At 41.2% G+C, this 12,481-nt stretch overlaps 1 protein-coding gene across 1 annotated transcript; it reads right to left on the reverse strand.

Moving 5' to 3' along the window:
* Positions 1 to 47: 47 nt before the first annotated feature.
* LOC122864489 (glyceraldehyde-3-phosphate dehydrogenase-like) lies at positions 48 to 10,491 on the reverse strand. The gene is made up of 12 exons (XM_044171973.1): positions 10,384 to 10,491; positions 9,958 to 10,006; positions 5,488 to 5,587; positions 4,979 to 5,088; positions 4,783 to 4,873; positions 4,176 to 4,291; positions 3,523 to 3,604; positions 2,673 to 2,824; positions 2,134 to 2,212; positions 1,671 to 1,754; positions 1,211 to 1,308; positions 48 to 406 (listed from the first exon to the last, which is right to left on the reverse strand). Exons 2-12 carry the CDS (start codon positions 9,978 to 9,980, stop codon positions 337 to 339), a joined length of 1,005 nt encoding a protein of 334 aa, XP_044027908.1. The 5' UTR covers positions 9,981 to 10,006; positions 10,384 to 10,491; the 3' UTR covers positions 48 to 336.
* Positions 10,492 to 12,481: the final 1,990 nt, after the last annotated feature.

Genomic DNA, 12,481 nt, shown 5'->3' on the forward strand with positions numbered 1-12,481 from the left:
ACTCATTTTGTACAGTGGGTACAATATACATCATAAAATTGCAAGTCTTTCCACAAACTGAGGACTTTATTAGTTTGCATGCTAATATCTGGAGCCACTGCATGTTTAGTGCAACAAGACCATTCAGTACAGTTCAGTGATGGAAAATCATCTCTACAAACACTGCTTACTGCAGTCCTCACTACTGGACAGAACGGAGGTGACGTTATCATATAAAAAGGTATCATCATCAGTTTGTCGTAGAAGAGTTTGCTCCCGGAGACGGATGGCACAGCATCCAGTTACAGGTGAAGGAAGAGGGAATTATGGGAAGGAACGATGAGTCGTGACAGGACTTTACTCCTTGGTGAACATGTGCTGGACCAGGTCGCACACTCTGTTGCTGTAGCCGAACTCATTGTCGTACCTGCAGGCAAACAGTGAACAGAGATTGAGGTTATAGAGAAAGTAGGATATATGGGATATTAATGAATGGGGGAAAAACATCTCCCATGAGAGGTCAACATGGTCTGAATATTGAGAAAAAGGCTTTAATTTTAAGAATTCAAGGATTCCAGTCATGTAGTCTGGCATGTAACCTTTGTGAGGGTTACATGCTGAAGTGTGTATGTTTTAAGGAATTGTGCTCTAATGAAAAAGGTGCACAGCACCATTTTATTGAATGAAAAAATGGTGGACACAGTGTCAGCACAGAATTTAAATAAAGAAGCATTGACATTTTGGTTATAGACCCTAACCCTTTTTAGAAATTCAATTCAATCGTCATATGAAGTTAATTCTATATAATGTTTGTCAAAATAAAATTAGAAAAGTGTCCATGTTGCACAACCATAAATACAAACTTTTAATTGTCATGTTTGGTATGATGAAAATTGGCTTTTTAAAACTGTTTTTAGTTTCTTTTGTAAGGATGCAGCAACATGGGGCAAATTACCCAAAGGAGGAAAATAAGTGTATGGAAACTTCTTCTGTTCCTCTGAAGAGGCAAAGCTGCCAAATGACCCACATACTCAAACAGCAGAACACCAGTGCAGTTGAATTAGAACCACTTCTTAGCCACACCAGCTAAACAAAGCCGGGAACCCCTCCTCCCTAATTACATATAAACTTTGCACAGCTGATGTTGCTAAATGTGGATCAGAGTTTTCACTGAAGTTACACTGGTTCAGAGGCATGAATGAGCCTGTGGCACTGCGCACTGTTAACTCACCATGAAACCAGCTTGACAAAGTTGTCGTTGAGAGCGATGCCGGCGCCAGCATCAAAGATGGAGGAGTGAGGGTCGCTGTTGAAGTCTGTGGACACAACCTGAGCAGAAAGAGGCGAACGCAACTGTTTACACATGCAGAGGCACAGTGGATAGAGCTGTCCACATGGTCTGTAAGAAACTGGAACAATGCTACTGTATGTCATTTCTAAATGTACCAACTTTAAAAGTACAAATATCTGCAGATTATTTTCAGTTAAATGATACTTTCAGTTCTTTTAAGGCCACAAACATATGAAAGAGGCCAAAGGAATTAAGGAAAAGTGTTAAGTGTGATCTGCCACGTTATTGTAGATGTGCTGCCATCTAGTGGCTCATATATGGCTCTACACACACTCCCATAAAAATTACATCCGACTCCAATTCTGTTGTCTTGTAGGATATGTGGACATGTGTTCTGTACCTGGTCCTCTGTGTATCCCAGAATTCCCTTCATGGGTCCCTCAGCAGCGGCCTTGACAACCTTCTTGATGTCGTCGTACTTAGCCTGAAGGGCAAGACATTTTAATTAAACTAACAGGGTGAATTTACATCATCGACCAGAAACTGAGGGTTAGGTTTCAAAATGGCAGCTTGATTTGAAGTGTGAGCTGGGTAGCATCTCAAAGTCTGAATAACAGTTATGTTTCAAAACTACAGAGGGCTCTGAATGACAAATCTGTCGATCTTCAGTGGAAGGTCGAGCTCAAGATTTTCTTCCCCTTTGACCCCAAATTTACAGTAAAAAACTTGTTAAACTGGGGAAATAGGAAATTATCAGCTGTATATTTGTTCCAAAGTAAAGCAGCCACATGGTTAAACTGTTATATATGACCGATAATAAAGCTTCATATTAATTATTCATAAAAAGGTAAAGAGGCACTTACGGGCTTCTCCAGACGGACAGTCAGATCAACGACAGAGACGTTGGGGGTGGGGACACGGAAAGCCATACCGGTCAGTTTGCTGTAAGAACAAGACAGTCGAGAGTCAGACACAAAGTAAAAACATCAAAACACATTAGTTACAGCTGATTTTAGTTGTGTTTTCTTCTCATTAACAGCCTAGAGACTGATCCCCACAGGGATATGATCTTTTCTTGGTTTTCTCCTCCACAGGAAGGTCAGAGGTCAAGCTCCCATATACAGTCTATGGTCTGTCCCAATGCTTGCCATATTTGCATGTACTCAACTGCAGACTTGTTTGACGCACATCCTCAGCGTCAAATGTTTTCTGTCAAAATTCTGGCAGGATAAATGTCTTTTCAGCAAAGGTGGATATTAGGACAGCCCATTGGCAGGGAATGAGCATCTTGATCAAGGACACTTCAGCAGGGTGAACCAGGGTCCTCTGGCTGGGTGATGGTCTGATTACTCAGGTCACACTGCCCAAACCTAAATAAAAATCAGGTGAAAGTTAACCGTACCCGTTCAGCTCGGGGACCACCTTGCCCACGGCCTTGGCAGCTCCAGTGGAGGCGGGGATGATGTTCTGGGAGGCACCACGTCCGTCCCTCCACAACTTACCAGAGGGACCATCAACGGTCTTCTGTGTGGCGGTGATGGCGTGGACTGTGCTCTGGAAGAGTGGCATCAGAATACAGATTCATGATTTATGTGTTGAATAAGATAAGATTGTTAAGACTACATCTTGTGTATTAGGAAATGCTGTGCTGGCTCTTTTGTTCTTGCAATAAACTGAGCATTTTATTTTACACAGCTACTCTAAACAGTACAAATATTCAGAAAACTGGTAGCTGGTCAGTTATCCAACAATCCAGCAAGTTAGTGAATTTTGCCTGTGGAAGGTAGCTGCTCTGATAATTCTGGTTCTTCTTAAAACACTAGGAAATATAATTTACCTGATAATATGAGACAACAAACCACATTGATGACTAATTATTTCAATTAATAATACAAAAGAAAATGGCTAGTTTCAGCTTTTTAAATGCTTTCACAGAAGTGAGTATTTGGGTTTTTGGCTGCTGGTCAGACTAAGTGAGCTCATCAGAAGGCATCACTTTGGGCTCTGATCGCTTGTAATTTGTTAACGTGGTCTATAAAATGTGAAAATGATCTTAAAAAAATAGATAAATTGATAACGAAAACATTAGTTTCAACTGCTCAGCTCTAACTATGACCAGAGGACTCAAAAGTAAAGTTTCAGGCTCCTTCTGTAATAACAGTTGTCAGACTGAGACAGGATGTAAATTAAGTTGGTGTAGCAGTGTGACTCCAGTGTGTAATTTTAATCAATGAAATGTCTGAGTTCTTTACCATGAGACCCTCAAGGATGCCGAAGTTATCATTGATGACCTTGGCGAGAGGAGCCAGGCAGTTGGTTGTGCAGGAAGCGTTGCTATGTAGACAAGACCGAGAGTACACGTTAGAAACGATACAAAGTTCAGGTACTACTTACATCAGAAGTGCACAGACACTCAGTATATTTTAAGAGATGATCTTGGTTTGACATTTGTTTTTTGGCAGAGTACTTAAAAGCATCCAGATGTTCACATCTGTCCTTGACACGCTGTGTCACACTGACAGGAGGACCAGTGGACGTCACTCCAGCCAAACAGACATGTCTCACTTCAGATAATTAATCTGTCCAATCTAAAGGTCATCATCATTATCGACTACAACTGACATTGAGCATTTTAAAAGATACTGGTTTGGGGCAGTGGTGGCCTAACGGTTAGCGAAGCGAGCTTGTGACCGGGAGGTGGCGGGATAAATCTGGGTGGGGAAAGTGAAAAAGCAGCGCTTGCCCCTCCCTCCCACTGAGATGCCCTCGAGCAAGGCCCCTAACTGCTCCAGTGGAGCTGCTCAGTGGCTAGCGGATCGGACTGCTGCTGTACTGGGCAGCTTCCGGGTGTGAACGTGTAACTGTGCAGTTGACTCCTGCACATCCAGTGTCAGCAGCGACTCACCTGACGACCTTCATGGAGTTGTCGTACTTGTCGTGGTTGACGCCCATGACGAACATGGGAGCGTCAGCGCTGGGAGCAGAGATCACCACCCTCTTAGCTCCGCCCTTCAGGTGAGCCTACAGACACACACAAGGGGTGTGATAATATTTAGGCCCTTTACATGAAGACTTTAATGATGTACTGTAGGTAAGCAATACATCATCATTTCTGTATAATAGTCATTCGTAGCTCCCTTCATGCTCTAGAATAAAACAATTTACTAGTACATGCTCTACTTTTTCTTTTATCTACTCTTCTACAGTAATAAAAACACAAATGATATAAAAAAAACAGACACACAATCAAAAAATAAATAAAATTTTCTTTTTTGAAATATAAAACTGGGGTTATAGTTAAGTTTGAGAAAACCGACTGCTTTTTCCACCATGTTTATGTTACTTTACTGACTTACAAACAGGTGAAAATAAAGTTCAATAATCCTCTTACGTTTTATCAGTTCTCAACAAATAAAAATAAAAAATTCAGACTGTTTTAGGTTTTTTGCTGAAACAATCCATTCTTAATCATCTTCCAGTGAAATCATCCTGGGAGCAGTTGGTAAACTTACAGAGGCTTTCTCGATGGTGGTGAACACACCGGTGGACTCCACAACGTAGTCGACTCCAGCATCGCTCCATTTGATGTTGGCGGGGTCCCTCCTGTACGTCATCACATACAGGAGAGGTTAGACAGCATCCGGACTGTGCTGGAAACAGACTCACAGGGTCCAGCTGCTAAAAATGTAAATCTGAAAGTGTACATACTCGTGGAACACCATGATGTGCATGTTGCCAATGACCAGCTTGCCGCCCTCGGCCTTCACCTCTCCGTGCTTCCACACACCGTGAGTGGAGTCATACTTGAACATGTAGACCTGCAGGAGGGGAAGATAGGATGAGAGGGACATTTAAAAACACAAGTACGGATACCTGCATCTTACAGGAAAAGACCTATTTGAATAAAATAAGAAATAATCAGTGAACAGAGTCTTTAATCGTAGTGTAGCTGCACCATGTAGCCTCAAATCTCCACAGGTAGGTTTCTAAATCTTTTTTAGCTGCCTCCAGTTCTTCTCCCCCTAATTTTGCAGACTAATCTTACTAAATTTGTCCGCCTTTTACATTTAGTCGTTAGCTTACAGGATCGTGCTTGCTCATATTTCACTCTAGGGGCTCAACACAGACAACATTTTACCCAGAATGAACTTTGGAAAGGCTCTGAGAACCATATCTACAAATTGTTCATGAACCATTTGGAAAACGGTTTCTCTCACCATATACTCCAGATCGATGAAGGGGTCGTTGATGGCCACCACCTCGACCTTGCCTCCGGAGGCGGCGGCACGGGTCACCAGGCGGCCGATACGTCCGAATCTGAAATGCATGAGGATGCGGTCAGCATGGAGAAGCAAAACTCAGCAGGATCATAGCGGAGTCAGAGTGTAAAGAACCAATTTATTTGGTTTAGAAAATTCAAACAGCCAGACATGGATGCATGAGCTTTAGATGAGTTTCTCTAGGGATTAAATCAGACAAATATTTACTATTTTAGATACCTTAAGGACGTGAACATTTTTAAGCCGCCACAGATTGCAGGACAAAAATGTCAGGTATATATAGTTGAAGTGGCAGGAAGCAATACTTAGGTCCCTCTGGCTCCAAGCCCTTGACTTGTCCAAACTGAATAATTTAAAAACCTCTTATCTTTTATTTTAGAGCAGCTTTATGTGTAAAATCAAGACCGCTTCCTCCACCTCACACCACATTTTCCCCCTTTCTGACCAGCAGGTGGCACTGAAACCCAAACTAAGATGGGAGTCCCAGCAAAGGACGGCAGGGCCATACAAGGCCTGCCAACCTTGACTGAAGATAACAATAGTTGGCACCGTCAGCCAAAAGCCTGTTTACGCCTAATATGGCTGCCGTCACAGCAGGTCAAACAGCGAGGGCCCTGAAAGCGGAGAGGGGAACAAACGAAGGGCAGATTTTTATTTGACATATTAATCACTTCAATGACAATTTCATCCAGCAGGAAAAAGGAGACATCAGTAGGGCTCTGATAATTAGTGATAATCTAAGAGTGAGAAATTAGGGGAGAGAGATCTCCTACATCCTTCATTTTAACTCAACTACAGGAAAATAGAAATGTACTGCAAGAGAACTGTCCAAGTCCACTCAGGTCTACTCCTGATAAATCTGAACTAGTGTGGGATAAATGGCACTGTCTGATGTCTTAAGGGAACATTTGAGAGCCTGAGAGAAAAGAGAGAAAGCTTAATTAGTTGACTAAAGGCAGGTGATGTTTTGAGGGCAGTTAAAGGGAAGAAATGATCGGGAGCCACATTTTTCAAGTCCTAGTGTTGTTAATACATCCTCCATCTGACTATTATGACAAGTTAAAATTCAAACCACCTCTTGATGATCCAAAAAGCTGATTTGGTTTTGCTTCTTCACTACTGTCTGACTGGCAGAGCCCAATCTGTTCCTGCTCGTTGTTTCATAAGTTTCATGAAATCTTCCAATAAATGCATTCGGTCAAAAGTACAGAGCAGAGTTTCCACATAATAAGTAAAGTTCAGCTGGTGAAATTTGTATGTTTGCACAGTTTGTCCATACAACAGAAATAATGGCTATCTGACATGAACCTTTATCAGAGCACAGACGAGGCTGCTGCAGTCACGCAGAAAATAATCTAAAAAACTTCTTTAGTGAAAATACGTACTGAACCAGGCAGGTTGAACTGACCTCAGTCAACACCATTCACAAGTGCAAATAACTCATTCATAAGAGCATTTATTCGTGACAAGCCAGATTGTGTCGGCTCACTCACTGATTAGGAAATTATACGAACCTGCAACTCTAATCCCAGGACGACTGTATAAATGTCCCAGAAGTCACTGTGTCGCCATAACAAAAAAAAAAGTATATAGGACCATATAAAGAATAGAAAGTTGAAGACATGCCACAGTGTGGTATAAAATCTGTGCTTCACATGTTCAGCACTGACTGAGTAACACTGCATATCTCCAGCACTCAGGAGTCACATTACATACCTACTGTGTGTTCTCATGGGACAGTTTGAAACTTAACCCTGAGACAATCACACACACAGCGTGCCAAAATAAGAGACCCCGTCTATCTAAAGAAAGGTCAAGGTGCACCAAGAAGTTAACAGCTTTAGGTAACGAGGTTGTCCATCAAGTCAATCCTGGGTCATCTGCAAATCGTCATGCAACCTAGAAGCACAACGGCAGCTTTTCATGTGACAGTGGATGTTTGTGTTTTTATCCAAAGCATCTTTGGTAGCATTTGTGTGCACATTATAACACTAACACTGCTGTCTCAGCAGTACATATCAATGTGCTCAATCTCATACCTGTTAGGAAAATGTATTTTCTTTGAACATTTCTACTGATGCTGTCATAAGGCTAATATACAGATATGTAGGAAACGGCACGGTCACATTAGCCTCCCATCCAATAAAACTGTCTTGCACTCAGCTCTGAAAAAGGATGTGATGTCTAGTTCTGATGCAGGTGATAAACAAATATTGAGCAAACTGAAAAAAGTCTATGAGAGCAATTCTGCAGTCTGGTAGTGTGGTCTGTGTAAAACATGGTGAGGGCAAACGGCTAGAATAGTGACGTCTCCATTTTCAAACACAGCAAACCCTTGTATCCACAGCTCGACTGTGCGAGTTTGCAGGGGAAAGTTGAAAAAAGGTGAACTTGCGAGTCTCCCAGAGTCCGTCAGGAGATCGCACCAAAACAGGATACACATAATTGAATAAGTTAGTGGTAAGGGCTTCACTTGAAATGAACGGGAGACAGAGCGAATATGTGCAGAGAGCTGTGCTAATGTGAACCAATTACAAAAGAAAAAAGGTACGCACACACACACACACACACACACACTGAAATCAAGCTTTTATTAGAATCGTTTTGACCCGACAGATGTCCTCCTTAGAAAAAAAAAAAAAAACAAAACTATTTTATTTCAACTTTTATTTAACTCAAAACTGAAGTGACAGAAGTTTTTTGGATTTGGAGAATTGTCTGGGGAGAGGTTTGCACTCGGCACAAGATTTAGGAATGTCAAAGAGTAGGAAAAACTAAAAACTGGCAAACTACTGGCGCATCGCCATAAAACTGCAGGGTTTTTTACTTTCATGAGGAAACTTTTCCTCTGCATTTGACCCCTTCTAACTATGTAGGAGCAGCCAGGGGTCCAACTACTGTTCTGCCTTGCTCAAGAGCAGCGGCGAAAGTGCCAGTGGACATTGCAGTTTTCCTCAGTTAGTTTTTGGGAAGCCACCAAGCAGCCAGAAGGCCAAAATGGACCAGAGCCCATCTTCTGTTTCTGAGGCTCAGTGTTGGTGTTGGTACGAGGCCAGGATCAAGGAGCTAAATCTCCCTGCAGCCTGACAGCAGCTGCTTCACAGAGGAGGAGAAAATGTTTCACCGGTGATCTCCAAGTCTGAGCAGCGTCCATAAACCGCCGGCCAGATGATCTCTGAACTTCAGCGGAAAGGTTAGAGGGTTAAAAATAGACGAAGGGAGAATAAAAGGAATGTGACAGCTGAGGAGAGCAGCGATACAGACAGAGAGGGGATTGGAGGGGTCTGAAGGGTGCGGAAGAAGAGGGGACGCCAACCGTGACACCACAACACCACTGGACTATAAATAAACAGAGAATAGACGGGTCCTGTCCAGAGTCCTCACCTGTCACTGTAACAGCATTTGGGCAAAGGATAAAAGGAAAAAGACGCTCAGGTTTATTTGTCACGTAAAGTGTCTTTCAGTAAAAGACAATTCAGGAAATTAATTCGTTTTTTCTGCTTTCTTCAGCCTCGATCACATCTCGAAAGCATAAAATCTACGACTTCCATCTACTTCAGAGAAAAATCATAATCTCCTCAGTGAATCACATCCTTCTTTCCAATTTCCTCTCCTTCAACTTCTCTATTATGCTCTTGTCTTAAAGTGAAATAAATTAAAATCCACTCTTAGATGAGGGTCACAGAACATTGTCCGGGTCCTGAGGCTAGAGGACCTTTACACTCCCAATAACTGGATGCTTCTAATATCAGTGATTTAGAAAATTAAGGCTTTTCTACTTTTGCCCTCTTATCACATTGTTCTGAACTGGAGAAGAATATAACAAGGTTGTGTAAGGCTGGGGGCTTGTGTATCTGCTGGAGCCTTTCCACACTCATCAGACACCTCTAATGGCCACTTAATGAGCCGCAGGATGCCACGTTTCTTCAGACATGGAAGAAGAGGGTGACCTTGAGGATTTGGGATGCAGCTGACTGAGTAGGGATTTTTTTTTTTTTACCTGCTGTCAAGATCATCATCATTGCCACTCATCAAATACTTCCACCATTAAAAGAAAATGTGGGGAGGTCTCCTTTCTTCTATTAAAAGTTGTTTTTGTTGCACTTCCCGAGGTTTGTGTTTTGCCCCCGTTTCATTTATATTTTTATTAATAAATGCCGCCTTATTTGTTTGCACAAACTGATATTTACAGATCTGCTTCAACGTCCCTTTACACGAGTTGGAAACACTAAATAATTAAAACTTTGGCATGGATTGGTCTAAAGGGACCGGCTAAGAGTAAAGCTTTCATTAGAGTCTATATACTGCATAAGATCCACTGATTCTCCAGAGGACACTGCACAAAATGACTAAAGCTGTAAAGATGAGAGCTTTTCTTAGTGACTAAAATAAAAAACATCAACTCACCCGTTGATTCCGATCTTCACCATTTTTGTCTGATCTGGTCTAGTCCTCACTGGAAGGGAGAAGATTTAGGACACATTTATTATCCAAAAGCAACACAACACACGTCGTTTATGCAAATACCCATAATTACACTACTTGACTAAAACCTGGAATAAAAATACTGAACTTAAACAAGCACATACATGGAAATTTTACACAAACATGAACTTGTTCAGTAAACTAAACGTTTTAAAAGCAACATGCAGATCAATTAGAAGACCAGATCAAAGGAATTATTATAAGATGAGATCCTAAAAAAAAACTCTGTGAAAAAAGTTTGTGTCCCACCTGTCAGCGTAAAAACCAGAACTAAACTCTCAAAATTCTTCCACTGCACTATTTTAACAACTTCAGTCCACCTCAAAACGAAAATAAGTTGACACGTACCGTTTGTGAAGGCACCTCAGTCCGCCTGTCCTCTGGGGAAGAAGTGAGCGCGGGGACGAGCCGAGGTGTCGTCGCCATTTATCCCCTCCGCGCGCCGCCGGACACGCCCCCAGAGTGCCAAGGACGCGCGTGCGCAGCTGCCTGTCAAAAGAGTTTATTTCAACCACGCGTCCAGAGGTTTACAGTGATTTTTACGCCAGCTGAGAGGTGATACAAAAGCCCTAAACTAATCGGAGCTTTGTTAAAACCACTTATTTTACTTTGACAGTCTGTGATTTATAATGGCCTATTTTCAATTAGAGCTAATCTTCCGCCGAGCAAAATAGTTCCTGGGCAGCAGATTAACGATGTGGTTGCTAAGCGACAACGGCTGAGTAACGACAAAACGAGGTGGTGATTTTCAGATTTCTCTTTAGCATGAAAATCAAAGACTTTGTAGATTTTGAATGAAGAAATTACACACTCATCTTACAAATGAAAAGTTTAATTCAACACGCTCAGGTGTTTTGCTGCTACAGCCTGACTTGGGCTGCTATGACCTGTAGCTTATGGTGGCTAACGTCAGCTAATATTAGCAAACTTTTGATAGATATTGCTGTATAAGTGACACAGTTTGCTGACTATATGAGTCTTCTGCATGTGCTATTGTTACACTACCATTTACAGTTTTCCTGTGATTGTCACTTGTCACTGCTACAATGGCTGTTATTCAACAAAAGTCACATAGTTTTCACTTTAAGAGTCACAGGTGCATTTACAAATGACAACATCAATAATATTTTGAGTAAATGTGTATCTCAGCTAATCCAAAACTTAATTTGAATAGGCTGAAACATAGTGACAAAGAAAACGTTTACATGGCATTACAACATCTTACATTACAACATATCTCTCTATCGATCAACCAATACTGGAGTTTTGAGGCGATACTGAAATCGATATTTGAGGATAAAGAAAATCGGATTACAATAAATCTGCTGATCTATATATATATATATATATATATATATATATATATATATATATATATATATATTTATACACATACAGTATATATTTTAATAGTTGAAGAATAAACTTGTCCGTGCTCTCTGGTGTGTAAACTATGTAATAATGACACATTTTCTAAATTATCTTAAACACATCTTTGACATTTCTGTACTGCGATTTCTTCTAAGCCGACATATACACCTGATATGTAAAATGGGCTATGAATCTATCTATAATATATCTATAATAAAACAAACACAATATATAATAGAACCATGAAAGCTTTGGTGCTTTGGTCTAATCACATAACTGGCTCAACAACACAGGTTGTTTCTGTGAACTCTCCATTCAGCTGCAACAAGCAACAGGTTTGTTTTAGTGCCATTGATTTAGAAATAATAGCTATTGACGAAAACACCACTTTGTACATTAATTACTTCACACACAGACTTTAAAGAGGGAGACCCCCCCCCCATCCAGTCTCACATTCACTGTATGACACTTGGTCATGTGATGCTGTGGAGCCCACTCCTACGTGAAACATAGCACGCACAGAGAGGTGGAGATGAAATGTCATGGCAGGTTCACTTCAGCTGCCTTATATACTATATGCATATAGTTTTATCTCACTGTAGGTCACGTAGCTTTTTATATTTTTAGCAAACAGTCTAATTCAGAGCACTTGAGTACAGCTGTGGAATAAGCATAAGAAAACCAGAAGTCCATTTTTTAATAAGAAAATAATTTGTGCAATATTTTACATCTGCTCTGTGTTAAGTTGTTGATCAATACTAATGATTAAAGGATTAGGATTTAGTGGCATCTAGGGTTGAAATTGCAGTTTGCAACCATTTGAATACCGCTCGCCTCACCCTCCCCTTACAAGCGTGTAGGAGAAACGCCCTCTCTAGAGCCAGTGTTTGGTTTGTCCGTTCTGGGCTACTGTAGAAACATGGCGGTGCAACGTGGCGGCCTCCGTGGAAGTGGACCCGCTCCCTCTGTAGATAAAAACGGCTTATTCTAAGGTAACGAAAACACAACGATTCTTATTTTCAGGTGATTATACACTAATGAAAACATACTTAGAAATATTATATTCAATTTCTGC

The sequence above is a fragment of the Siniperca chuatsi genome, linkage group LG17 (assembly GCF_020085105.1).
Source record: "Siniperca chuatsi isolate FFG_IHB_CAS linkage group LG17, ASM2008510v1, whole genome shotgun sequence".
NCBI classification, from domain to species: domain Eukaryota; kingdom Metazoa; phylum Chordata; class Actinopteri; order Centrarchiformes; family Sinipercidae; genus Siniperca; species Siniperca chuatsi.